Source organism: Aulonocara sp. 'chitande type north' Nkhata Bay, linkage group LG6, assembly GCF_057382095.1.
Source record: "Aulonocara sp. 'chitande type north' Nkhata Bay isolate Kocher_YH1m ecotype deep benthic linkage group LG6, A_spYH_male_GT1.1, whole genome shotgun sequence".
In the NCBI taxonomy this organism is placed as follows: domain Eukaryota; kingdom Metazoa; phylum Chordata; class Actinopteri; order Cichliformes; family Cichlidae; genus Aulonocara; species Aulonocara sp. 'chitande type north' Nkhata Bay.
This window is the reverse complement of record NC_141349.1, coordinates 5,147,178-5,174,399: the sequence shown is the minus strand read 5'-3', so window position 1 is coordinate 5,174,399 and position 27,222 is coordinate 5,147,178. Positions and strand designations below refer to the sequence as shown.

The 27,222-nt window shown below is 38.8% G+C and overlaps 1 protein-coding gene across 2 annotated transcripts; it reads right to left on the bottom strand.

The window, feature by feature from the left end:
* LOC147327106 (creatine kinase B-type) lies at positions 1-27,222 on the bottom strand. 2 transcript variants are annotated; one of them, XM_086294719.1, is made up of 9 exons: positions 27,097-27,222; positions 26,593-26,639; positions 25,554-25,752; positions 22,948-23,105; positions 22,522-22,654; positions 3,575-3,728; positions 2,649-2,772; positions 1,121-1,310; positions 1-760 (listed from the first exon to the last, which is right to left on the bottom strand). In XM_086294719.1, exons 1-9 carry the CDS (start codon positions 27,110-27,112, stop codon positions 600-602), a joined length of 1,182 nt encoding a protein of 393 aa, XP_086150845.1. In that variant the 5' UTR covers positions 27,113-27,222; the 3' UTR covers positions 1-599. The 2 variants fall into 2 exon arrangements, with proteins under 2 accessions (XP_086150845.1, XP_086150844.1); XM_086294718.1 differs by lacking the exons at positions 26,593-26,639; positions 27,097-27,222 and having other exon boundaries at positions 25,554-25,845.

Sequence of the window (27,222 nt, the reverse complement as noted above, 5' to 3'; positions counted from 1 at the left end):
AATCACAACAATAGTCACTCTTAAAAATAATACAACAGAGAAAACCCCAAAAATCATATGACCCCTATGAGCAAGCACTTTGGTGACAGTGAGAAGGAAAAACTCCCTTTTAACAGGAAGAAACCTTCAGCAGAACCAGGCTCAGGGAGCTGTGGCCATCTGCCATGACCAGTTGGGGTGAGGGGAGGAAGACAGAACAAAAGACATACTGTGGAAGAGAACCAGAGAGGCCTGCATTTGTATAGCGCTTTACTTAGTCCCTATGGACTCCTCCTACTGTGCACCAATAACAGTCAATAAGGATTAAAATGATTTCAGTGAGTGCCTTATGAAGGATTTGTTTCTTGCTGTTTTCCATCAGACACGTATTCTCTGTAAAAGAAATACATTACTCTTTGTAATTGCAGTGTTTTGCGATCCATTAGTTAATTCATGTCATCTGTTTTTTTAATCCATCGTGAAGTCCCATTGTAAAGTAAAACTTTTGTCAACCTAATCTTTATCTTGATCAAAGTAGGCAAGGTATATTTTTCCATAGTCTTCTTAGCAATCATTTCTTTTTGCTAGTATTCCTTCAGCCACTTGTCTTCCTAATGTGTCTACTTCTGTGCAGGAACAAGCTCATCTATACTTAGGTTGCCTTCCAGCCTTTTCTCCATGATGGTAAGTAGCTTAACCCCGTCCACCACCAGCTGGGTCAGTGCGACCTCGGTAAAGCCAAAGGTTGCCATGTTGCTTATATTATAGAGTTCCGGGGAATCTGGGAAATGAGGAGATTTGGAAAGTTTAAATCCAACACTGACAGTTAGTGGTGTGGGATGTAGCAAATGTGGTATTGATCTGATACCAGGTAAATACAGCATGAGTATTGCTAAAACCAAATACCAGTACTGATACTGACCCACGTCATCCCTACTTGTGGCCCATATATTGACGTGAAGAAATATAACACAATTTGGCCCTTGAAGTTACACTTTTTTGTTAGGGAGGATTTGTTCGTTGTTGAGTGCAATGTTAAAATAAGTTCTTTAAAAAGCAAAAACTGATTTAATATGAATTAATTCAAAACTTAGTCAAAGTTTTGAAGCTATGAAATATCAGATCTAGGTCTTCTGTTTACCTGTTTTGTCCATGTTGATCCTCAGTCTTTTCAGAACATCCTTAAGGTGTTTATGTGTGGGAAGGTGTTGCAGTTTGATGAGGACGCTGATCCTCAGACCTGTACCCACATTAGCCGGGGAGCTCGTCACCCATCCCAACTGCTGCTTCCAGATAAAGGGATGTCTGAGACCTCTGTAGTATTTTTCCAGCTAGACACAAACAATCAGTCTTCATGAGTTCAACCTGGTTTCCCTGGTGGAGCGTTTGCAGTTACTTTTTAAGGCCTTAAGTACTTTTTCTAGAACTAGCATAAGTGAAAAACAAATATCCATCCATTCATTTTCTATTGTTTATCTGGTGCTGGGTTTCAGGGGCAATAGCCTAAGGAGAGGAGGTCCAGACACCCCCCCCCCCCCCCCCACTCCCCCAAGCTGCCTCTTCCAGCTCACGTGTTGGACAACTGAGAAATTCCCAAGCCCACCTCACCCCCACCCACCTCAGATGTCTTTTTTCAAGTTGGAGGAGTAGCCCCTTTTCTGTGAGTCACTCTTGAATGACTTGAACTCATTAGCTATTGCAGCCAGAGAAAACTATCTCCAGTTTCCACTGCTTGTATCAGTTTCATTCTTTCAGTCATTACTCATGACCATAAGTTAGGGTATAGATGTAAACTGACAGGTCAACTAACAACTTCTCTTTCATACTCAGCTCCCTCTGATCTCAGGAAGCCAACAAAGCAACATCATCTACCTTCTGCCACTTGGTTCTGCCTAGAAATTTTGACCATAAAATTTATGATTTATAGTATTGAGCCCTGTTACATTAAATTTATACTGGGAATGAGTTCAACTTATTGCTGGGAATCCAAGTTCTTACTGAGATTGTGCATGGACTGAATAGCTCATAGCAAAAGGCTAGATACGCCATATTCCCTAAGCAACTCCCACAGGATCCCCCAAGGGACGCATCTGAATCCTCTCCAAGTCCACAAAACACACGTACACATGATAAACTCCCATGCACAATCAAATATCATTGAGAGGATAAAGAGCTCATTCAGCACATGACTAGGATGGAAAGTGCATTGTGCTTCCTTGCTATAGATCGGATAATAATAATTATAAAATTGGTCAGTAGCCAGCAAATTAGGGTGTCCTGGTGCCATGTGCACTTATAAACATTAGGATGTTTATAAGTGCACACGGCACATCTTAATTCTTGTTGACAAATTAACATTTCAACAGAAGTCCAATAACAAACCTGACTTGTTGCCCAAGTCAGTGTTGAAGTTCCCTGTTAGGACAATGAAGATGCTAGGTGGGGAACACTCAGCACCACACCCAGCAGCTTCAAGAAGAGTAGGGAATCTCAACTGTTGTTTGGTGCATAAAAGTGCAAATGACAGTCAGCACCTATACCCAATCTGAAGAAGCAGAGAGGCAGCCCTCTCATCCACTGGGAAAAAACCCAATGTACAAGCAACAAGTTGGGGGAGGGGGTACAGTGAACATTTTATTAGGATTATTTATTCATTTATTAAAATTTACCTTTTGCAAGCTGATGCAGATGCATTGAAAAGCTTCAGCCACATTGGCATCTTCTCGCATTGATACCAGCCTGAGGTGCTCATCTATGTTGACCCAGACCAACAGGCTCCTGTTTTCACTCACCCTGCATGAAAAATTATGGCACATTAAACATCTGACTTTAATTCATTTTAAACATCACAAGCTGACAGTGACTATAGATTGTATTTAAAAGATGGATGTAGCCAAGATTGTAAATGAACTGACTCTTATATAACCCAGAGCACTCAAAGCAGTTTATACAACATGCCACATTCACCCATTTACATAAGCACTTTCTTCTATGCTTTTAAGTGCTTTCTGACTAACATTTACACACATTCATACTCTGATGGCTGTATTGGAGAGCAACTTGGGGTTATTATCTTGCCCAAGGATATTGGACATGCAGACTGAGGGAGCTAGGGATCAAACCACCAACCGTCCCATCAGTAGATGACCTGCTCTACCTCCTGAGCTACAGCCACCCCCATATCACTTATTAGTTTAAAAAGTCCTGATTTTGAAATCTCAAGCTGTCTTTTAACTATTGCCATTTCATTTCATTTTGAAAACTGATCGATCTTGACAACCACAAAACAGGTCAGTGCTAAAGTATACCCTGCTTAATCTTCTAGGTACATATAGTGACCATAACACGAGGTGTAAGGATTTTAGGTCACACAGACAGACATGTTTTACATAGCTAAAACAACTTGGGTTCAAATTGACCCCAGAGGAACACCGTATGCAAAATCTGTAAAGCTCACTGAATCTTTTATTTATGCTTTAAATGTTTTACACTTCTGTAACAGTGTCTCTCAAGAAAGATTATGGCATTTATGGGAATCAAACTTGTAACTACCTGCGACCAGAGCAGGTTCTATATCCAAGAAAACCATACTGACCAAACTGCCCTGGCATCAGGCCAGTCCCGGGCCACACCTATGCGGAGCTGGAAGGAAGTTGGAGCTTTAAGATTCAGCTCACTCTGTTGCTCTTGGCTTAAGTCCGTTAGTAAGAGAAGTCGACCTGCCAGCTCCTGTTCCAGTTGCTGCAAAGCTGAAAAACAGGAGATTGGTAACTAGTTTGGTGTCATTGGTACCTTGTTGACAAAAAATCTTACAGTTTTTCTCCATTGGTTTGGCTCATTTCTTGAAACAGAAATTACATTCTCAAAACTCTAAGATCATTTGGCAAAACAATCTTACAGTTTAGCACAACACTATAGCTCACCTGCAAAAGCTCATATCTCTTCCAAAACTGTTCACTCGGGCTTCAATCTAAATCCCTTTCTCATTTAAACAGTCAGTGTCTCCAAAATGGCAAAGATCCTTCTCAATAGCTTTGGCTCATTTCTCGACACAGATCGGACATTCTCATCATTCTTGGTGCTTTTGTCAAAATAAACCTGGATAGTTGATCACAACAACATGGTCCACCTGCAAACGCTCATATCTCTCCCATAACAGTTCCCTCATGTGTCAAAACTACATTTCTTTCTAATCTGAATAGTCAGTGCCCCCAAAATGCATCGTCCCTTTGGCATTGTGTGAGTACTGCCATACAAAATGTTTAGATGTTTTGTCACTATGGCAGAGGACCAACAATATACAACAGAAAAGAGTAGCCTCCAAGGTTTGACATCACTCAAACTACCAAGGAAATGATAACCATTTTTTATTCACACGCAAAGAAAATTTCATACATATGTAAAAAGAAAATGTACATTACAGTAGTAAATTGTATGAACACAAAATCAAAAAACAAGGACTTATTCAGTGGTTGCTGTCCACTGTCTTCACCCTCCTGATTATTTACACGCTGTTGTCCGTCTGGCCACAGATTCTCGTCCACATCACAGCGGATACTTTCTCTTGCAATGCAACGAGGGAAGAAACGGTGTGATGCCGCAACCATCCCCTGCATTGATCTCCTGTAATGTCGTCACACGCTGCGTCCATAGCATGGAGCAGGGACGGCTGATCCTGAGCATGATGCTCATACACTCTCCACCTCCAAGCAGAGAAAAACTCCTCTATCGGATTGAGGAAAGGAGAGTAAGGTGGTAGGAACCCCATGACCAACCTTGGATGCGTTGCAAACCAGCTCCTAATGAGTGGGCTATGGTGGAAATTGACATTGTCCCACACAATTACATAAATGGGTAGGTGAGGCCCTATGAGACCTCTCTCATTTTCAGGGATAAAATCGGTATAAAGGTGATCCAAGAAGATGAGGGGCTTGTGTGTGTTGTATGGGCCAAGACTGGGGATGTGAGTGGCCACACCATTTTCAGAAATGGCAGCACACATAGTTATATTGCCCCCTCGCTGACCTGGGACATCCACTGTGGCCCGGTGGCCAATAATATTAAGGCCACATCTTCGGCCCTTGGCCAGGTTGAAGCCAGCTTCATCCACGAACACCAGGATGTGAGGGGTCTCATGTCCTTCCAATGCCATTATTCTCTAAAATAGAGTAAAGAACATAAAATCAGTCATACAGAAGAGTCATATACTACAGTTAGACAATTACATGTTCTCCCCCACAGGTCAGGCCACTACTCCAGTGGTTCTAAACTAGTGATAGGCCTATGAGGAAGTACTGCAGGGGTATTTGATAGAAAGGGGAGTGGGAAATACTGATGACTTACTGAGATGTTACAGTAAAACCCACAGTATTAGATTTGATTGGGAGACAACAAAATAAGGATTATAATGAGAATCGTATCATACAGTAAACTGCAGTTTTCTGTTGAAATTGTTGAAGTCAGATGAAGCAAATACTGATTCTGAAATCAGGTAAAGGAGGTATTGAAACCAAATAAGTGAACTACTGCTTACTGTGATTACAGGTAAGGTTATAATGAGAGACAACCAGTAACTGACTTACATTTACATACTGGTAGCGCAGCTCCTTCACTCTGTCAGAGTTCCTCTCAAATGGTACCCTGTAGATTTCTTTCATTGTCATCTGATGCTTCTTCAAAACCCGGTCTATTGTGGAGATGCTTATATTGGTGTTTATATTCTGGAATATATGATCGTCCTGAAGGATGGCATCACGGATCTGTCTCAATGTGATGGTATTATTTGCCATCCCCATGTTACAAATCTCTCTTTCCTGTTGTTCATTGAGCAGTTTTCCTCTGCCACCCACGTGAGGTTGTCGTCCACTCCTACACAAAGAACAGAATACAGTAAGTTACCAGTGTAATTGTATTATTGTTTTACTCACAGTAACTTCACCACGATCCTAATGCAACATTGCACAGTGACTGGAATACTACTCTAAACTGTATAAAATATGTAATTCCATAGTTTACAGTAATTAGTTCAATATATTTCTTGTCAGATTTAGTATCAAAACATTCCACTAGTCCTCTCCACCTGCTAGTATAGACCTACTACTGTAGGCAGATGCACACAAAATCTCTACAGTAAGTTATACATTCTTTGCCTCACGCACAGTGCCCTGTCCTATACAACATATAATTCCATCGTAGATTACATAGAGTACATACCTGTTTTCCCTGCGAAAGGTTTGGATGATGGAGGAGACTGTAGAGCGAGGCACATTAGGCTGCACTCGACGACCTGCCTATGCCATTGTGAGGCTATGGTTTATGACATGGTCTATAATCGTGGCCCAAATTTCATTCGGGACAGCACAGTGTCTTCGCGCACCTCGGCCTCTTCCCCCTATTCCTCCACCACGCATTCTCAGTCCTCCTCCTCTTCTTCTTCTTCCTCCTCTTCCTTGAGGAAGAACTTCCCCTTGTCCGTTTGCTTGGCCTTGTCTATCCATGTTCAGAGATCGGACTGGCTCTGGTCAAGCTCTATGTATCTGTGTTTGGCAGCACACAATCATGGAACACACCTGTGTGTGACACTCCCCCTTTGTTAGTCTAGTTTCACCTGACTGTCGATGACTGTCATCAATTTATCAAATGTTCAAAGAAATTCATATATGGTATTCATGGTATTATGTTCTTGACCAATTTTGACAATTGAACAGACAGTTGTGCATGCGAGTACTTATACAATGAAATGAATGATCATTAGACTGAGAATCAACTAATCAGTTTAGATCTACAAGATCTATTCATTTGGAAAATGTGCTAAATGTGGGCTAACTGTATAACTGTAGGCTACTTAATCATTTGCAAAGATGCACTGAGACAATTGAGACATGTACTAAGGCATTTGCCATTTGATAAATTGAATGAGAAATGCCATTCTGTTGTGAACATTTGCCAAGAGGTTTGGATGTTTGTCTATGTTATTTTGAGAATGTAATTTCTGTTTCAAGAAATGAGCCAAACCAACAGAGAAAAACTGTAATGTAGTAACACACTAATCTTAATAAAGTAACACTTAACTACTCTTAAATAGACTCGCACAAGAGTCACACATGGCATTGTCTTCATTCTTGACATGAGGCATGTGAGATTATTATACTGTCATATGTTACATTATACCTTTAATCAAAATGATTGAATCATGATACTGCTGTAGGCCACATTATACTTCTTATTATAGATTGTGTAATCATTGTGTAGTTTTAGTTTGCATTATACTCCTGAGTTAGAAGAATGTGAAAATCATTAGATTTATTGGATTGATTTGTATTATATTATACTGCTGATTTACTGTGAGTTACACTGTTTTATGACATTCCATACTGCTGATTTATAAAGAGATTACTGTGTGCAGAGAATCATGGTCTTGCTTTTCTGATTGTAGAGAGAACAGAGCAGACTGCACGAGAGCTTCTCCTCCACCTTTGTTGGAAGCAGAAAAACAGGGAGCCAAGATCATAACTTAGGCTCACTGACAGAAAGTATGTGGATGTTTAGGCATTTATGACTAGGTGGGGGCCACCAGAGGCTATAAGAGTTTGAGTAACGGTCTGACATTTTGAGATCCGCTGTGACCCTCTTCGTGCACGTCTCCCAGCCTGGATGTATTGCGCATTGTGCTTGTATGAAATGATAAGAATTGTATGGATTAAAATTGTTGATTGAACAGTTATACACCGAGTGTTGTTCTTCCTTCAGCCCAAGGATCAAAGAATTGGGAGGTTTTAACAGGCATCAAGGGTTAACTGTCACAATTAGCAGTTTGCTTAAGCTTTTTTTAATACTTTCTCTTTATTGATTTTCATCTTATTTTACATACAGAACTAAAGAGGGCAAGGGAAACTAACACATTCACATATGTTCACATATTCCAAAATACACAACGCCTTGTTTTACTTACATATATTACATATTGCACAGGTGCATGTTCCATTCAAACAAATTCGCAGCTGTCCCTCTGCATCACAGAGGTATCAGTTTCTAGTCTCTTGACGTATAACGATCCCATCATTCCCAAAGTCTCTCTCCTTTCTCCTTCTGTAGCCACAGTGAGAGGGTAATCAGTTCCATATGATGAATTGTGTTAATAATGTCTGTAACCAACATTTAGTAATTGCCTTTTTGAATGCAACCATAAAAGTATGAGTCTCTTTTATTTATATCCTCAGGGATATTCTCAAGGTACATGGTATTAAAGGAGAAGTCCAGTGTTACTTCCAGCACATCCATCACCATTTGTTTAATCTCCTCCCAAAAGGTCTTCAGTTTAGGGCAGAAGACATGAAAGCAACCTGCAGCGACCTCCCCGCACTCCCTCCAGCATGAAGCGCCTGAACCACTTATTTTGGATTTCTGCTTTGGTGTGATGAAGAATCTAATTAAATTCTTCCATCCAAAATCTCACCATGTTAAAGAATTTGTGGTAGATAACACATTTTTCCACATCCGCAACAATCTTCCTCTGAGATAGTTATAACTGCTTCTTTTTACCATTGATGACTTACATATCTTGTTGAGGTCTTTTTCATAGCTATAAAACTTCTGTACATTTTGCCTATAGTACCTCTTATAATGTTCTCACCATAAGCATCCATAAATATTTGGATCACCCCACTAGCATCTGCGTCAAGCATTCTAATTTCCTTCCGGAAGAAGCTCCGAACCTGTAGGTAACGATAAAAATCTTCCCTGCCGATCTCTTAAATCTGACACGTCCTCAAAATTCATCAGCTCCCCAAGATTGCAGTGATTCCATGCCTGGACAACTCCCTGAATTTATGGTCTAACAATGCTGGAAGGAAGCGTGGGAGATACGCTGGCCATCCCAGCAACCCTATTTCCCTATTAAGACCAAAAATTTTAATCACATCTGCCCATTTTTTCAGGGAAAAACTTACACATAAATTTTGCATCTGATATGCCTGTGGTAAACTCTCAAGAGACCCCAGAACCAGGCCCGGCCCTAACCAATCTGGCGCCCTAGGCAAGATTTTAGGTGGCGCCCCCCTACATCGGCAGTGTAGTGTATGTACTCACAAGAAACTGAATAGCTTTGTCTTTGATCTTTTTTTTTTACTTAAAGAAAGCAAATTCACAATCAGAATAATTAACAAGATAAAAAAATATATGAATAAATAAATGAATACAAAAAATAAAAAAATGAATATATGAAATACAATAACACCGCTTGATGCTGCTGCAAAACTGGTGGGTTGTGCTGCTGAGGTGGAGGCAACAGGAAGACCGCTTGATGCTGCTGCATCATGGCTGGGTTGTGCTGCTAAAGCTGCATCACTGGTGGGTTGTGCTGCTGAAGTGGAGGCAGCAGCGGTAGATGTGGTAGATGGCCCAGGGGTGGGATTTAGAAACTTCAACAGTGCATCTGAAGAGAGGAGTATGTGACACCACTGAGTATTAAAGTCTAATAATAAAAACAGATGATTCCAGGAATAAAATGAAATGATATAATATAAATGAAAAACCAGAGATATATGTATGATGTTAACTGATATGCAAATTAGATTAGATTCAATTTATTGTCATCATTACAGTGAAATGCTGAATAGCAGAATGCAAAGTAACAGTATAATATCATATGAGAATGTTATGTTACGATTATCTTTGACCGAATCACAGCAGTGCTCATATTAAAAAACAGCATTCCCTCTCATGTGATATTGCTTAATTAACATTAATGATGTGCACTTTAACAACTAGGCTTACAACTATAATATATACAGGGGTGGAAAAGTGACTATTACCTGCAGGGTAAACGTTAGCTAACCAGAAGGCAATAACAATGTAAACAAAAAACACCTGCTTAAAAGATGAATACAAATGAGGAATGGTGGGAAAGGTGGGAGTACTGTAATTACCTAATGTTACATTATTATTTTCCATAACAATTTAGCCCCCTCCACAATATTAACTGACGTTAAAACAGTTAACTAGCTATTTATTGATTAGCAATTAGCGAATCATGTAACATTAGCTTAATGCTAAAAATTTAGGTTACTATCACATTCAGACAAATAATTTCATGTAGGCTAACGTTACCTACCTCTGTCTTTTTCTCGTTTCTCCTCCTCTTCTTTTCTCTTTTTTCTTCCCTGGGCACCTGACAGTTTTGGCCGTTTTGACATCTTGTGTTGACTTTTTGATGTGGTGACGTCCAAAAGGAACCATGATACCGGGAGGGAGGGGGCGCACCGTGCGGGGAGGGGGGGGGGGGGGCGTAATGTTCTAACAAATAATATTTCTATTAAATAAGCTTTACTTTGCATTTTAATTAACGTGGGATTATTTTTTGTATTTAGAAATAATAGTACCAACTTTTTTTTTTTTTTTCCAACATTTGTGGCACTGGCGTGGCGCCCCCTGATGGACGGCGCCCTTAGCATTTGCCTATACGGCCTATGCCACGGGCCGGCCCTGCCCAGAACAGACTGTATTGGGAAATCCATCAAAGAAAGCTCAATGTCCTTCCATTTTGCCTCAAACTTAGAGTTACACCAGCACACTAGAGGTCTGATCTGGGCTGCCAGATAGTAATCCCACCTCTCCAGATCTTCATATATCTTCTTGTTCACCCAATTATAATTAACTTCATATAACGATGCAAGGTCTTTTGTCAGCAGGATCCCCAAATACTCCATTTGAGATTGATGTCATCCAAATCTATATCTTGCTACCAATTGTCTTGAGGGGTTAAAAAAGAATGTCAAGATTTGAGTTTTTTGAATGTTTAGTCTATAACCAGACAGTCTGCCATATTCTTCCAGTATTTTCATAAGCAGAGGATTTCCCTCTTCCGGGTTTCCTAGCGCTACCAGCACGTCGTCTGCATACAAGCAAATTTTATTTTCCACGTTCCCTGTTGTAACCCCCTCCAATCGAGTCTCTTCCCTGATGCATTGAGCCAACGGTTCAATGAAAAGGTTAAGGAGCAGTGGGCTCAACGGACAGCCCTGCCTACAGCCACGTTGTAGTGTTATCTGATTTGAGAGGCTTCCATTAACTTAGAGCCTCGCTGTTGGAGACATATAAATCATTCTTATACATTGAATAAACCTGTCACATAGCCCAAATCTCTTCAACACATGAAACAGAAATTCCCACCCGACCGTATCGTATGCCTTTTCCACATCAAGCCCAATTAGAACTGTTCCAGTTTTCCCTTTAAGTATCTGGTCAATAATATGAATGGCCCTTCTGATATTATCGTTTGTTTGTCTGTTACCAATGAAGCCTGTTACATTGATGCCCACGCTGATAGAGGAGGCAGCGGCATCAAGTACTTAACCTCTTAGCCAAAATCGCAGCAAATAGTTTATAGTCTATATTTAACACGCTAATAGGTCTATAACCTCTGGGGTCAGTTTTATCCTTCCCTGCTTTTGGTATGACAGAGATATACGCCTCCCGCCACGATGGTGGGAGCGCCCCCCCCACCCACTCAGAGTGTAATTAAAAGAGGCCTTTAATAGCGGGATTAAGGGTTCCCTCATCTGCCTATACCACTTTGGTGGAAATCCATCACATCCTGGGGCTTTAAAAGTCTTGAGTTTTGAGATCCCAGTGTTAATCTCTTCTGCTGATATTCCTCTGACGAGTTTTTCATTCTGCTGCTTACCTATAAATGGTAGATCTAGGCTGGATGAGAAATTCTGAATCTTATGCTCATCTGCTTTATCCAGTTGTGTGTATAGCTCAGCGTAATATTCTTCAAATGCTCTCTGAATTTCTTCGAGTTTATTAGTTATCTTATTTGTCTTTAAATTTCGAACTTTATGAATAGTGTTCTCCTGTTGTTGCCTCCTGAGTCTCCATGATAATAGCCTAGCAGCTTTGGGTCCTGCCTCATAACACCGTTGTCTATTATATTTTAATTTTTTTTCAATTTCCTCACTTAAAATTTTGTGGCTCTCCTCTTTAACCGGCAGTTGTTCCAATTATTCCAAATTTTCCTGTAAATCTGACAGCTTTTTTGCTCTCACCTTCTTTAGGACTGCACATTTTGCAATAATTTTACCCCTAAGGTATGCCTTAGCCACATCCCATAAAATTGTAGGATTAACTGTTCCATTGTCATTGAGTTCTAAATATGTTTTTAACTCCTGTCCCATTTCTCTTTTAAATGAGTCATTATTTAACAGACCTGTGTTAAGCCTCCATAAGGTGTTTTTGGGGCTAGCTTTAAACCCAATCTTCATAGTTAGTCCCGAATGATCAGATAAATCTCTCTGTCCTATTATACAATCCTTCACTCTGTAGAGATCTTTACTAAAAGTAAAGAAGTAATCAATTCTTGAGTACATATCATGTCTTGCTGAATAAAATGTAAATTTGCGTTCATTTTTGTGTAAATATCTCCATATATCTATAAGCCCCAACTCAGATAACATTGTTTTTACTTGTTTCTCTAATTTAGTTCCCCGCCGGTCTCAGCTAGTTGTAGCCCATTTTGGATGGAGAAGTAAATTGAAATCTCCTGCACATATACATGTTCCAACACTTTCTGTGGCAATAAAGAACCCTCAAAGAACCCTGTACTACTACCAGGGGGTGCATATATATTACACAGCGTGACGTCTTCCTGTTCCATTTTCCCTTTCACCAACACAAATCTTCCCTCTTTATCTTTATGTTCTCCAGTAAACTCAAAACCAACCTTGTTCGGTATCAGAATGGCCACTCCTCTTTTTTCCCCTGATCTATGTGAGGCATAATAAATATTTTTGAACCCCATTCTCTTCCACTTCTCAAGTTCTTCCTTTGATAGATGCATTTCTTGTAGAAACGCAATATCAATTTGTTCCCTTTTTAGCTTTGAAACTATCTTACTCCTCTTAATGGGATTCTTTATACCATTCAAAGACAGTACCTTATAATACCGCATATTAGGGCTGGGCTATATCATACCGTTCACGGTAATACCGGTGTAATTTTGGGCACCGATAGGAAAATGAAACATGGCGATAGAATATGGGTAAAACGCGCATGCGCAGTGCCTATGTTTACATATGCACATGGCGGCGACGCAGAATGAGAAGAGCGAAAGTGGATCGTTAAATGAAACGGATGAACCAGAATTGGTTTGTAAAAATGCTGCAACTTCAGTGGTGGAACTGGTTTAGCTTTCGTCCGTCAGATACACAACAAAGCACTATTTTTGGTAGAGAATGCTAGCGGGCCGTCGTTATTACCATATTGTTTGGAAAATACGGCACAGTTAAAATCAATCCTTTGATTTTTCTGAAAATCAACAGAGCCCCTTATAATCCCGTGTGCCTTATGTATGAATTCTGGTTGTGTTTACTGACCTCGAAACGATTTTATGTACACGGCGCTCAAAAATCTGTCAAATGTTTTAGTACGACTTTGCTAAGCTACGAACCCACACCGCTTGATGGATTGTCGGAGCATTACGGCTATCGTAGGCAGGCGCCTCGCGGAGTGATACGTACCTGTGGCGGAGCGGGGGGTGACTTACTGGGCTTAAGCCCGGGTTGTTTTGTCAGAAGCCCGGGGTCTTTTGGAGTGTAATTTTTTCATAGTTAGATGCCTGGCTGACAACTGTATAAAACAAAAACTACACACAATATTCGAAGCACATAGTGCACACTGTGGGAATTTACGACTGTGCGTAAATCCCCCCTAAAATTGGTATGATCCGAGCTCAGGCACTAAGCGGGGCGGGGCAGCTGCTGCCTGCGAGTGCGCTGTTGGAGAAACGCAGCCAGGCAGACAGAGGAGAACTGAAGTTCGACCAGGTACCAAAGCAAATCATTCGTACTGTACAAATAATGTAAATATGACGGTGCATCACAAAAGATTGATATCAAACTGATCACTTGACCCATATTACGTTACTTGGTCTTCGAGTGAATCAACAAATGGCGAAATGAAAAGCCGAACAACAACAATGCTGTTTCTTTAGAGAGTCTTAGCTTACATGTGTGTTTATTTCATATTTTCAGTTGTTTCCCTCCACGGCTAAATAAATCAGTTTCAGTAATGTACTGATATACAAGAATGGACATAAGGAGCTTCTTTCAAAGAAAAAACTCTGGTAGATGTTATTTTATTGATTATGCTTTGTATGTTGTTCAGTATATTTCTATGCAAAACAAGAGGAATTTCAATACACAGCAGTTTATTCACAGTTGAGACCAGATATTTACACTTTATGGAAAACACAAGAACATTTTTTTACTGTACAACATCAATTTAGAGTAAACTTGTTTGTTTTGGATAAATAAATATTGAAATATCTTTTGAATTAGTTAAATGTCAGAATAAAGAGAGACAGAGCGGTCTATATTTTATCACTTTGATCAAATTTAGGAGTACATATACACTAAGTTTATTGTTAATTAATAAGAAAACTCCAGAGATTCCATTCTGAGCTGAAGAAGCTTCTGATTGGTTAGTAGAGTCCATGTGAGTAAACTGGTGGCACAGCTGTGGATGCATATAAGGCAAAACACAGAGTCTGTTTCTTTGAAATGGGAAAATCAAGAGATGTCAACCAAAACACCAGGAAAAGAATTGTGGAGCTCCATAAGTGTGGCTCAGTTTTGAATACAATTTGGTGCCATTTGCAATTAAGAAATACAGATAGTTTCTCTCTTTGCTCTTAAAGTTAACAAATATGTTTTTTATATTTATCAATCTAAAAAAAATTAACATTTACTCTGATTTGATGTTACAATTAAAAAACTGTTTTTATCTGAAGAGTTTGTAAATATCTGATTTCAACTGTATATTTGATAATTGTTAGCACAAAGAGGGAGAGAGAGGAGAATGAGGACAGAACAGAGATGAACAAGAGCAGGTGAGACAAACATGTTAGTCACATGGTTGTTTACCAAAGTATCACTGTATCACAGGTCCTCATGTATCTCGTACCTAGTGTTTCTTTTTAGGTTTGTTATTTTTCAAATTCTATATTTATTAAGTTATGCAGGCTTGTTTGCACAACAAGGCTAAATAATTATATAAACTTTTCTCAATCTAAATAGTGGACTTTGGTAGAATTAAAAAACAAGTGTAGTGCAGGTCTATGATGATTTTTAGTGCTACTATCATCTAGTTCTGATTCTGGTTCTGTCTTGGTTAAGTCCTCAGTAGTCCTGATTTTGAAATGTTGTAGTCCTGTTTTAATTCTGGATCAGTTCTTGGTCTGGTTGAATTGGGGTTTAGTCCTTGTGTCTTGATACAGCCCTGATTTTGTTTTGCCTCGCTGCTTAATTAAAAACCTAGCTTAAGGTGTCCTGCATATGTGATATATATTTTTTTCCTATATGAAGTCATTCTTTTTTGAACAAAACTCAAAACACAGCCTATTAATCTTTCAGTCATTTCTACACCCCCCCCCCCCCAAAAAAGAAAAAAAAATCCCACATGCATACTACCCTTTAGGGCTAAGCCCCGGGTGTTTCAAATGTCTGGCTCCGCCTCTGATACGTACTGCGCTTCAACATAGTATTACCGTATTGTGTGTGTATAACCTCTTTTTAAGTTTTGTGGATATTATACATGGTTGTGCTGAGGATATGTCGGCCAGTTTCCACTGGAAATGCCTTTTGGTTAAACTGTCAGCAAGGAATTTGCACTGTTACATTTTTATATAACTTTAATGCACATAAAAAACAGCTGCTTGTTTAAGTGAAACTACATTGATGGGGTTTTTTTGCACTAATAAAGTTGTGGAGTTGTAAAGTATTTTGTCTAGTGTCAATTATATCGTCAGTTATATCGTTATCACAAATTTTCAAATGTATATCGTGATAAATATTTTTGGTCATATCGCCCTGCTCTACCGCATATGTTCTATATAATTCCAATTTATTTTCCAGCACCAACATAACAATACTCTTTAAAAAAAAAGAAAAGTAATTAAATGCATTCAAAAATCAAACATTTATTTCTGATATTTAAAATGCAATTTTCACTTTCACATTTTCAAATCCATTTCCTCACCGCATTTCTCTTTCCTGTTAGTTTGTGGATTCGATTATATGGATGGTGGATTATGTTAGTATAGTTTTTGAATTAACTATGGGATTAGCTCTTGGATTAGCTAACAGATTAACTATGTCTTTCAGCATTTCCTTGATTCTTCTGGTCCTTGAAAAGGCAATGCAATTGCTGTGCAATATAAGGAGCTCTCTGATTTGTTAGAGACACATGCTAGCTGCTTGGATTTTTATACACCATTGTGCTGTAGCTTTGCACTCCTAAGAATTGGGTGTGCTTGTACAAGGGCATTTAGCCTCTGAATTTATACCCTGACTAGGGCTGCCACGATTAGTCAACTAGTCACGATTAGGTCGACTATCAAAATCGTCGTTTGAAGCTTTGTAAGATCCCAAAAGACGCAGGAATAAGTAGTAGGATTTAAGAGTGTAATAACGGACTGAAACAGAAGATGGCAGCACTGCATGTGCAAGGATGCCAGCTGCTGTTAAACCCTGAAGAAGAAGAAGCAGGGTCCGGTATCGTAGCTGTGTCCAAATTCAGGAACCACATCCTGCTGTGCCCGCATTTTTAGGCCAATTACATTACAGCGACACGACGAAGCCTGTCCAAGCCTGCCTTCATTTCCCCAGATTTGAAGGATGGGTCGCGTGTATACTTCGTGGCCCAACCTATCCCAGAATTCATAGCGCGGCCCAGCTCAGTTTCCAACAATGGCGGCAGCTAGTTAGTTTTAATATTACTCTTATTATTCTTTCTGGGTCACAAAATAAACATTTAACATATTTTCAGGCGAGAATGTAGCTGTGTAAACCTCAAATACCTGCTCAGTTTATCAGGACACCACATATTTTCAAAAGTGCGCCAACGTTTTCGGAGACATCTGATACCCACCAGCTCAATAGCTAGCCGGGGTTCAAGGCTCACTAGAGCCGCTGAGAACACCGGACTCCCGGCAAATCGTTTTCAAACCCACCGCCGTCTTTCGCTACTCAGGTTAAACATGATATAGTCACTTAGATAACTTACAAATTTTATTGTTTGGCTTTTTTTTAGCATTTTATTTGTTCCTGAGTAAATCGGTTTGGCTGAGATTAAAGTTATAGTTTTTACACAGCTGAATAAACGTCAAGCAGACAACTGATTATCAGAAGTGTGAGACGCTCGCGAATATACTCCGGTGTCCTGTTATATCTTAGATAGCAAGGAGCAGACGGCTGAGTTTATTAAACTTCACCAAAACAATCTGCAAACTTCATTAAAATTTAATAAACTATCATCTTGTCTTTATTTTTAGTCAGCACATACCTTAAACACTTAAAGCTGTAAGCTAATGACTTCTACAATAGAAAATGGCCTTTTGCCATTACTTAGGCCACAAAATCTTTTTTTCATTGTAAATAGCTGTCTTATTTACTTGGTGAGACTGTAGAACTTATTTTTAGTAATTGCTCATATTTACTGTTAAGATATACTGTTTTATCAAATGGTCTGAGCTTGTTATATATATAAAAAAATTCACCATAATTTTCACAATAATTCTAACAATGTTTTGACATTTTGTTAAAATTAAAAGCACGGTATGTTTTGAGTAATTAACATACAGTTGTAAATCGTAAATTCAAATGAAAAAAAGCAGGAAAGATTGTCATTCATATAGAATTGTAAGGTGAGCCACCTATGTGCCATATTACTGTAAATTAATATATTTTCAACATATTAGCAGTGTAAAAATAAAAGCAAATCACCATTTGTCAATATACAGAAATTTAATATAGATATTACAATCATTTACTCCTTTTGATTTGATGGTAATTTACCGTTGCCATTTTACAGTTATTTCGGGTAATTTTTACATAAATTTCTTACAGTGAAGAGGTCAATCTTGTCAACCACAAAACAGGTCAGTGCTAAAGTATACCCTGCTTAATCTTTTAGGTACATATAGTGACCATAACATGAGTAGGGATGGGTATCGTTTAGGTTTTATCCGATACCAGTACCAAACCGGTACTTTTGAAACGGTGCCGGTGCTTAAATGGTGCTCGAACCGGTGCTTAAAGAATGGAGAACACAAAATTGGTCCAAAAACCTCTCATGTTCAGCTGTTTTTTTGTAAAAAGATAACAATGTTAGCCTTTTCTGCAGCTATGGGGCATATATGGTATCACTCTTGGCTGGAAGCAGTGCTTAATCAATGGAAAAAACACAAACTTTGTCCAAAAACCTCTCATGTTTAGCTGTTTTCCACTTTTTCTTTGGTCATTTCAGCCTTTTTGGCCAGGGTGAAGGGAGTATCTGCCATCAAACAACAAGACAGCCGCATGTAACTACGACGGTGTTTGCTAGTTCACCTTACATGCATTAATTTAATAACATGGTTAGCCTACTCAACGTAAATTACACACGGACAACATTAAGCTACTCATGCAGAGAAGAACAGCTGCTGCTGCATCATCATCCGTCATCATTACTGCTACACTGGCAGGGCTAGGGGCCAGGACTCTCCTCTTCGGGTTTTTGGGGGATGTTGCTAACTCCGGGTCCGATAACAGGCAAACCACCCGCAGTAGATGTGCACGGTGTGAGGTCTCGCAGCAAGCTATCAAATACGGCGCATTTCTCGGCTTTTAACAAAATGCTATACGTCGCCAGGTGTTTCATCAGATTCGAGGTGTTACCTCCTTTGCACAGCGCTTGTTGCAGGCTGCTGAGTTTGCAACTTTTGCTGTGAAATACAGCCAGACTTTGACCGCTTCGCCTTTGCCATTTTTAATCTGTAGCTCTGCTCTAAAAGAACGTACATACCTGGGCCCGCCTACTATCCTTGGAAAGGTAAAATGATTGGCTAGAATCCAAAGTGTATCACAGCTCAGGAAAAAAAAAGCACTGAAATAAAGCACCGAAATGTGCGCTGCTTTTCGGTCTGGTTACTACCGTTTATGTCAGAACCGGTGCCATTACTGGTACCCATCCCTAAACATGAGGTGTAAGAATTTTAGGTCACATACACAGATAGACATGTTTTACATAGCTTAAACAACTTTGGGTCAAATTGACCACAGAGGAACACCGCATGCAAAATCTGTAAAGCTCATTGAATCTTTTATTTATGCTTTAAATGTTTTACACTTCTGTAACAGTGTCTCTCAAGGAAGATTATGGCATTTATGGGAATCAATCTTTTAACTACCTGCGACCAGAGGTAGTCAAATGTGTTGTAAAGATAATGAGTGAAATGTAGTTATTAATAAAATATATGTGATGAAAACCAAAGCTGAAACTGATTCAGCCTATTAATTTTCTTTGTATGCTTTTTAGGTTCTGTGCCCGATGCTGTGATGTATACCGTAAATGACGTGGAAAACACACACATTTATACACATTCACACTATCTCCTTCGAAATCTGAGCTTAGATTGTTAAATATAAACAATGAATGTATTTAAAGCAGAAATTGCACACCAACCATCAAAAGTTTGGTTAAATAACATGAGTACTGTAAAAAGAAATTTCTTAACCCAAAAGCTGGGGATGGCTTTATCTTGACAAGGAGGCCAACCTCAGGGCTTTATATGCTGCACCTTATTTCTGCCCAATAAAGTGCTTTAAACTAAACCCTAAATTAAACCCATAGAGCATTTTTTAAAAGGGATTTTTGTTCAAAGGTGATTCCTAGCTTAGACTGGAACGCTCTTCAGCGTGTGAATCAAACGGCACAATTCATCTGTGGAGTACCCTTCCCACCACTACGGGACATTTACAACACTTGGACCAGGAAATGGGCACACAACATCATTAAGGACCGAACTGACCCACAGCACACACTGATCACGCTCCTGCCATCTGGCAGATGCTACAGGAGAGTGAAAGTAAGGACAGCCAGACTTAAAAAAAGTTTCTAACCACAGGCCATCAGGCTACTGAATCACTGAAATATTGTCGAACTGTAATTATTAAAAATTATTAAATTATTAAATTTGCAATTTGTACATACTCTGTTTAAATTACCGCTGTGACAGTATTGCAACTACTTGCACTTTAAATTCTGACTACACCCACACATAAGATACATAAACTACAAGTGCTACAAATCACTTGTTTTACTGCATTTATTATTTTCAATGCTATTTTCTATGCTTAGGATTAAGTTGACTCTTTATTTTAGTTAGTTGTTTCTTACTGCAAAGTAAGAATTTCATTGCTCTATGTAACCACTTATGTTTTGCAGGGTATATGAAAATAAACTTATTGAAACTTGAATCTGTAAAACACAATGCAAAAATGGAAAAAAACATTAAGTTATGTGAATAACCTGACTCTTCTTAAATATAATTCAGTAAACAAGTAGAACTACAAATGTGAGCAAGTTACAGACTTTCTTTTCAATAAATGTACATGACACTTTTGGAATGATTTGAATTGTGGGCTAAAGAAGGAAGCGAGTAGGAAGTAAAGCAGAGGACACAGAGTCGAAAATCACTGAGACAATCTCTGCTGCATAAAGTTCAGGTAGCAGGTTTTCCTGTTTCGGAGTCCAATGCCAAAAAGCTGACTCAAAGTGCTGTTGAAGCCGTAACATCTTCTACAATGAAACAAATGTGGGCGCGTCCTCATCTCCCAGAGAAGTTGTTGTCAACAAACAAACCTACATGCACAAAGATCTATTGAAAATGTAAACATCAGCTAAAATATCTGCAGGGACTTAATAACCTAAATTTTTGACCTCTGTGAAAATAAAGACGTTTTTGTTTCGTGTTCATGAGTGAGGGGAGACGGGAGTGTGCTACTGACAGATGGATTTCTGCAGTGACCTACATACTGTACTAGTCTGTTTTTGGTAAAGAGAGCTGAGTATGAAGGTGAAGCTGTCAGTTGGTTGATATACATTGATACCTTCACTTATGGTCATAAGCTCTTTGTAGTGACTTAAAAAATGCAATTGCTGATACAAAAAGTGGAAATTGGGAATGAATTTTCTCCAGAGAATGGCTGATATAGCGTAACGAGTCATCAAAGAGGTGGTTTGGGCATCTGACTAGGATGCCTCCTGGGCATGGTGTTCTGAATAGAGTGTGCCCTGAGGTAGACCCAGGACACACTGAATAGAGTACATCTCAGAGGAAAGCCTGGAAATGCCTCAGTTGTCCCCCAGGTGAGCTGGAAGAAGTGGCTAGGAAGAGGGAGGTCTGGACTTCCTCTCCTTAGGCTGTTGCCCCTGCAATCCAGCCCCAGATAAACAAAAGAATATGGATGGATTAAAACTTTCACTTATGCTAGTTCTAGAAATAATATTTAGGGCCCAAAAAAGTAACTGCAAATGCTCCACCAGTGAAACCAAGTTGAACTCTCGCGAAGACTGATTGTTTGTATCTAGCTGGGCGAGTGCTACGGAGGTCTCAGAAGCAGCAGTTGGGATGGGTGATGAGCTCCCCATCATAGCATACAGGATCTTTATATGCACAGAGCATTCTGAGAAAAGTAATAAACTGAATCAATTTTGGCTTCTTTACATATATTTTATTAATAATAAAATTTTACTTTCTGTATCTTTATCACACACTTGACTAGGTACAGTACTTGGTTAAATGCTACTCATTGCAACATACCAGACATTTAATGCCAAGATTCAACCTGCAGTGTTAGAGAAGCTGGGATTAGCTTAACTTGGTCCTTGATAATCATCTATAACCAGTTGGGGATGAATATGAATGAATAATTACTATTTAATAAAATTACTAATTTTAATTTAATTAAAATTACATGTAATTACTAATGAATAAAAATCATTTAAAAGCTGTAGGTTGCAGCTATTGCTCTAACACTGTGTAAAACAAGGCTCAGTGCTGGCTCTTACAGTTTGAGCTGCTTTAAACTTTATTCACAAAGAGCACATTAGCATACTAAAAACAATAGCTAGCTAGTACTGCTGTGACCTAATACTTTCATAAGCGAAGATGATCTTCAAAGAGCATGGCTACATGCAGTGATGCTAGTGTTAGCCATTGTGGTGGCAAACTTCTTTATTCTATGTATTGATCACTTTATCGATAGTAATATCACTTTGTCACTTAGTTATATGCAAATATGCATGTCACAAATGGACCTTATTGCACATACACACACAGTGGGGCACTGTAAGTTCATGGGAGACGTTAAACAGATAGTGAGACTCCTTGTCCATATCTCAGAGGAGAAGGAGGGACGATCTAGGATGTAAATTCTTAGGCAACAGCTAAGTGAAAAACACATTTGTAACTTTCTCTCTTGGAAGGTCCAAGAAGGTTTATTCTATTCTATTCTATTCTATTCTATTCTATTCTATTCTATTCTATTCTATTAGGCCAGTAATTGACTGTCAACTTTTCCAAGGTGTAGTCTGTCACCCTGTAAATGCTGGGATGGGCTCCAGGTCCTTGTGACCCTGAATTGGATGGATGGATTGATGGACTGATTGTGTTTTTGTACTGGCACTGTACTTTGTTAGTACTGAAATAAAGACTTACAGTACCTTGCCTAGCCAGTGTGAGAAGCCGTCTGCGCTCTCCTCGGCTGCAGTGTGTTGGGAAGCAGAAATCTTCAATACCTCGAACAACACTAACCTCACAGCGTACAGCGTACGATCTGTCCAAGTCATCACCACCCTACACACACACACACACACACACACACACACACACACACACACACACACACACACACACAATTTATTAGCCAGATCAATTGGGATGGGAATTGATAATAAAATCAATTAAAAAAAATCAGTCAATAAAATGAATGTCCATATGAACATTACTTTAATTTTATTGATCATAAACTGCTCCAATATTTTCATCCTCCAACACGAACTGAAATCAGCTGATTGTAGGGCACACAGCCTTCAATTCATGCTGCAATTATTTTCAGGTTTATTATTCACAGTGTTTTGAGTAGCTACCTTCAAGTTGTCATAGTTCAAGTCACTCTCTGGTGTCTGGCTGGTGATCTTCTGTTCATGATATGCTTCAATAACTCGGTCAAAGAAATCACAGAACAGGATGTAGGACTCGGCATCGCCGGCAACACACCCAACAGCTACAGGACCTAAATAATCTCCTTCATTAAAAAAAGGAACAAAAGTGACAGAAGGACCAAGTGAATAATCTAAACATTTACCTAAAAATTTCTCCACAGATGCTTATGGAATTACCACTTTGGACTTCATTCGTTTAAGGTTTCTTTCAATAAATGTCCAGATTAATTAGTAAAACAGTAAGTAAAGTAAAACAGATTAAAGTGTTTAAACTTAAAGTATGTAAACTTTATGCATCCATCAGAGCATGAATGTGTGTGAATATTAGATAGCACTTAAATAGGGTAAGCAAAAAGTGCTTGTGTGAATGGTGTGAATGAGGCAATTTGTGTAAAGCACTTTGAGGGCTCAGTTTGAGTAGAAAAGCACTGTATAAGAACCAGTCCATTTACCATCAAATAGAAGACTGAGAGTCCAAAGCTGAAAATGCTGTTTACAAACCCAGGATCATGACAGGTAGAGATACAGCATTGCAACTGTTTGCAGGATCTTATCTCAGTATCTCTTTGCATTGAAATTGCCTCCAATGTGGCACTCCTTTTTTTCCCAGTGCAGGGTGGCTGTAGCTCAGGTGGTAGAGCAGGTCACCTACTAATCGGAAGGTTGGTAGTTTGGTCCTAGTCTCCTCCAGTCTTGGATTTTCGCATGCCAAATATCCTTGGGCAAGATACTAACCCCAGGTTGCTCTGCGATGCATCCATAGGTGAATGAATGTTATCACTAACAACTTAGGAAAGTGCTTGTGTGATTGGGTGAATGAACAAGTTGTGTAAAGCGCTTTGAGTGCTCAGATAGCAGAAAAGTGCTATTTAAGAACCAGAAACATCACACTTTTACTCAGTTGGAGCAGCAGTTAATAGTAATAATGTTGTGCTTCTTCTCACACTTTGATCCATGATCCAGTTGCTGTAGGCAAAAATCTGGACTTGTTGCTGAATGTAACATTCCTCCACATGTTCAGATTCCATTGAACATGTTATAGAGACCAGTGCAAACAGGCCTGACTGTGAAGGGCAGTCATTACAGGCCTCCTGGCAGCCCAGGAGACTGAAGACTGGCGGTGTGCACTTTGCTCTGAATTGCCTGGGTAATGCAAACATTCATTTCTGGATTGCAAATTTGTAAAAGATTGCCTAAGTGCTGACAGGGTGAGGAAATGATCTTCTTGTGGTGATGTCTTCTTTGTGGCCTATCTCACATTCCATATTATATGGGACTTAGATCCCACTCTGAATATGATACTAGGACTCATCCAAATGATACTGCACCTTTGTTTTATCGAACACCAGATTAAAGTTGCCCTGTGGCATGGGCCCTGTCCAGATCAGTCAAACGTGGCATGCTTGGAGCAGACATCAACTAACTGCTATAGCAGGTACTGCTTAATCCTAATTGTCAGCACTTGGAGTACCAGAAGCTCAAAACAGATTTAATAGAATAATTATTTTATACGTTTTTATAATAATTGTATAAATTTAAAACAATTCATTTATTGAAATAAACTTTGCAAGTTTGGCATTGGCAGAGAAGTTTTGGCAAGTTTTCCATGAGGACAACCCACTCAACTCTACTCTCAACCCACAAATGCACATATTCCTTACAAATATGGCATCATTTAAGGGGAAATAAGCTTTCCAGTAATAAAAGATTTATTTCCAGAAACCATAATTAGAACAAAGAAATAACTGACCAAACAAATTTCCTTAGTTTTTGTGCTAACTTTATATTATATTATATGTTAGACCAACAATGAAACAACGATAATTATGATTTTTTTTCATGCAAATCTCAAATTCTTTTATATATGTAAATACTATCAAATTAGTTACCAATTGTTCACTAATTTTCATGTTGCTGTAATTCTGTGTTTTGGCCTCTCTGTAAAGATTTGCAGACTCAGATCATGTGTTTGTGGTATGGACCCAAAAGTGGACACTCAGATACAAAACTGAAATTTAACAAAAAGCGAGCCGTTTCTTGTGCACGGAAATACAAAAACAAAAGGCTAGAGGAGACTAAGACATACTAACTAAACTCGGCAAAACTAGACACTAAGAACTATGACTTGCTTGAAGCAAGAAAAATAAGAAACATGAAAAACCTGAAACATGGAACATGGGACATGGAGGAAAGACAATGGGAGACAAGGCCAAAACAAAAAGGCATGACTAAGACACAAAGAGAGAGAGTGAGACACACAGGGAGAATAAACAGAGACAAGAGTGAGGAGCCAGATAAACCCAAAAGACACCACAGACACACAGGAGACACAGGGATGAGACAAAGACTCAAAAGGAACCTGACCAACAAGAAACCATGAACCATTCAAGCAAATAAACTCAAACACATAAAAAGAACCAAATGCAACAGTAAACTGTATAAAACTTGAACTTAAATCAACATTATAATGCAAAGAAAAATCTCACACATACAAAATAACTAAAAAAAACAACAAAAAAAAAATACATCACCTGGTTCCTCCAGGCCGGGACGAATGACGTCATCAAAGATTACTCCACTCTGGGTGCAGCGGTTAAACTGTCGGCGGTACAGATCCAGTGTGAGGATTCGACCCATCCAGGTAAAGTTCCTGCACAAGTCAGGAAACTCCTCCTGAGGGAAACCTCTCTTCAGGTGAAATCGGGCCATGGGGTCAGGGGGAATCAAATTCTTAAGAGAAAGGACAAACACAGAAGAGAGAGTAAAGTGACCAACTATTATATTAATAACCCAGAGGTCACTGCTGTTCACAGAACAATACATCACATTTTACATCCAGGTCTCCTAATATATGAATTAAAAAATGAGATGTTTATTAACCCTTATAACAAAATCCACAAACATTTTCTGGCTACATCATGTTGTATATGCTATATTTTTATAATATATTTATTGTATATTTTTTGTACTACATTTGATACGTTGGGCGTTTTTGGCAACTTTTTGTTAACAATGTCAATTTTAGAAAAAAAAGAATTTTACCCATAACATTTTGAAATTATGGCATGTATTGATCATGTCGATGAGATAGAGGTCTCAGAAACTCATGTATCAAATATGTGTTTAAGTGCATTATAGGGTTGACAGAATAACACAGCCACAATGCTGAATGACAAATGTAATGTTGTCATCTTTCTGTTACTTTTTTTTAAATGAAAATTTTCATCCTTTTTTCTTTAGCTACCAAAAGTTACGAAAAAATAAACAAATAAACCTTTTGCTATGATCTTACACTGTATTCATGTTATGAGAGTAGATTTTGACAGCATTTAAAATCAGTCAGGAAAACTGCTAAGAACTGTCCCACTTTGTAAAAACAGTGAGGCTGCTGAGTGTCTGTTGTTAGTTCACGTCTGCAAAATGATCAGTGATCAAGAATATCTAATCCATAATTACCTTCTGATATACTCTGTTGCTATGTTTGACTTCAGCTGTAGATGACACAATTTCTTTTTATTGAATTACACTGTATCACACTGCTTATTCTTATTCTTACATTGATATAATTACCTCTAAAATTGGCCGGTATTTCACCTCCTTAGGAAATGTAACTGGAGCTGAGCAGAAGTCAAAAAGGTAAGAGATCAAAATTTTAATCAAACAGATTAACAGTACTGAAGACAGAAACACAGTCAGTCTTAAAAATCTTCATATAAGTATGAAAATATTGGTCCAGAGACAAGATCAGAAAGGACTTCAGTTAACCAATAATCCAGTGGTGAAAACTTGATGATTTTCTACTTAAAATGCTAGCGTTCTTTACTACTAAATCAATGCACTCTACATACTGATTAATGTTTGTATCAGGCTTGTAACTATACTTGATAGCAAACATATTAGCTTTTGATGTTATTCTGACTTTAACCTGTTAATACCACTGGTTACATTATCAGTTAGATCATCTTCTCAGTTTAAGTAACATAAAAGATGTTAGTCATGCAGTGTATGGCAAAAATCTTTATTACAGTGAATGGGAAAAAAAGAACCATGCAGTGAAAATGATGGGACACTCACGTTTGACCCTCCACATATTGTCGTCTTGATGGAAAAACAGATGGCTGTCTGTACAACACCAACAAAATATCTAAGAATAGTTGTGTTTGTGGTGAGCATCTCATCCTGCAGCCTGCAGGAGTCCAG

Coding starts and splice junctions, on each gene's coding strand:
- LOC147327106 (XM_086294718.1), bottom strand. CDS start 25,845: ATGTATTGTTCTGTGAACAGCAGTGACCTCTGGGTTATTAATATAATA. Junction 23,106..25,553: donor TCCCGGCCTGGAGGAACCAG/GTGATGTATTTT, acceptor TTTTTAATGAAG/GAGATTATTTAGGTCCTGTA. Junction 1,311..2,648: donor TCTGCATCAGCTTGCAAAAG/GTAAATTTTAAT, acceptor GTTTGTGTCTAG/CTGGAAAAATACTACAGAGG.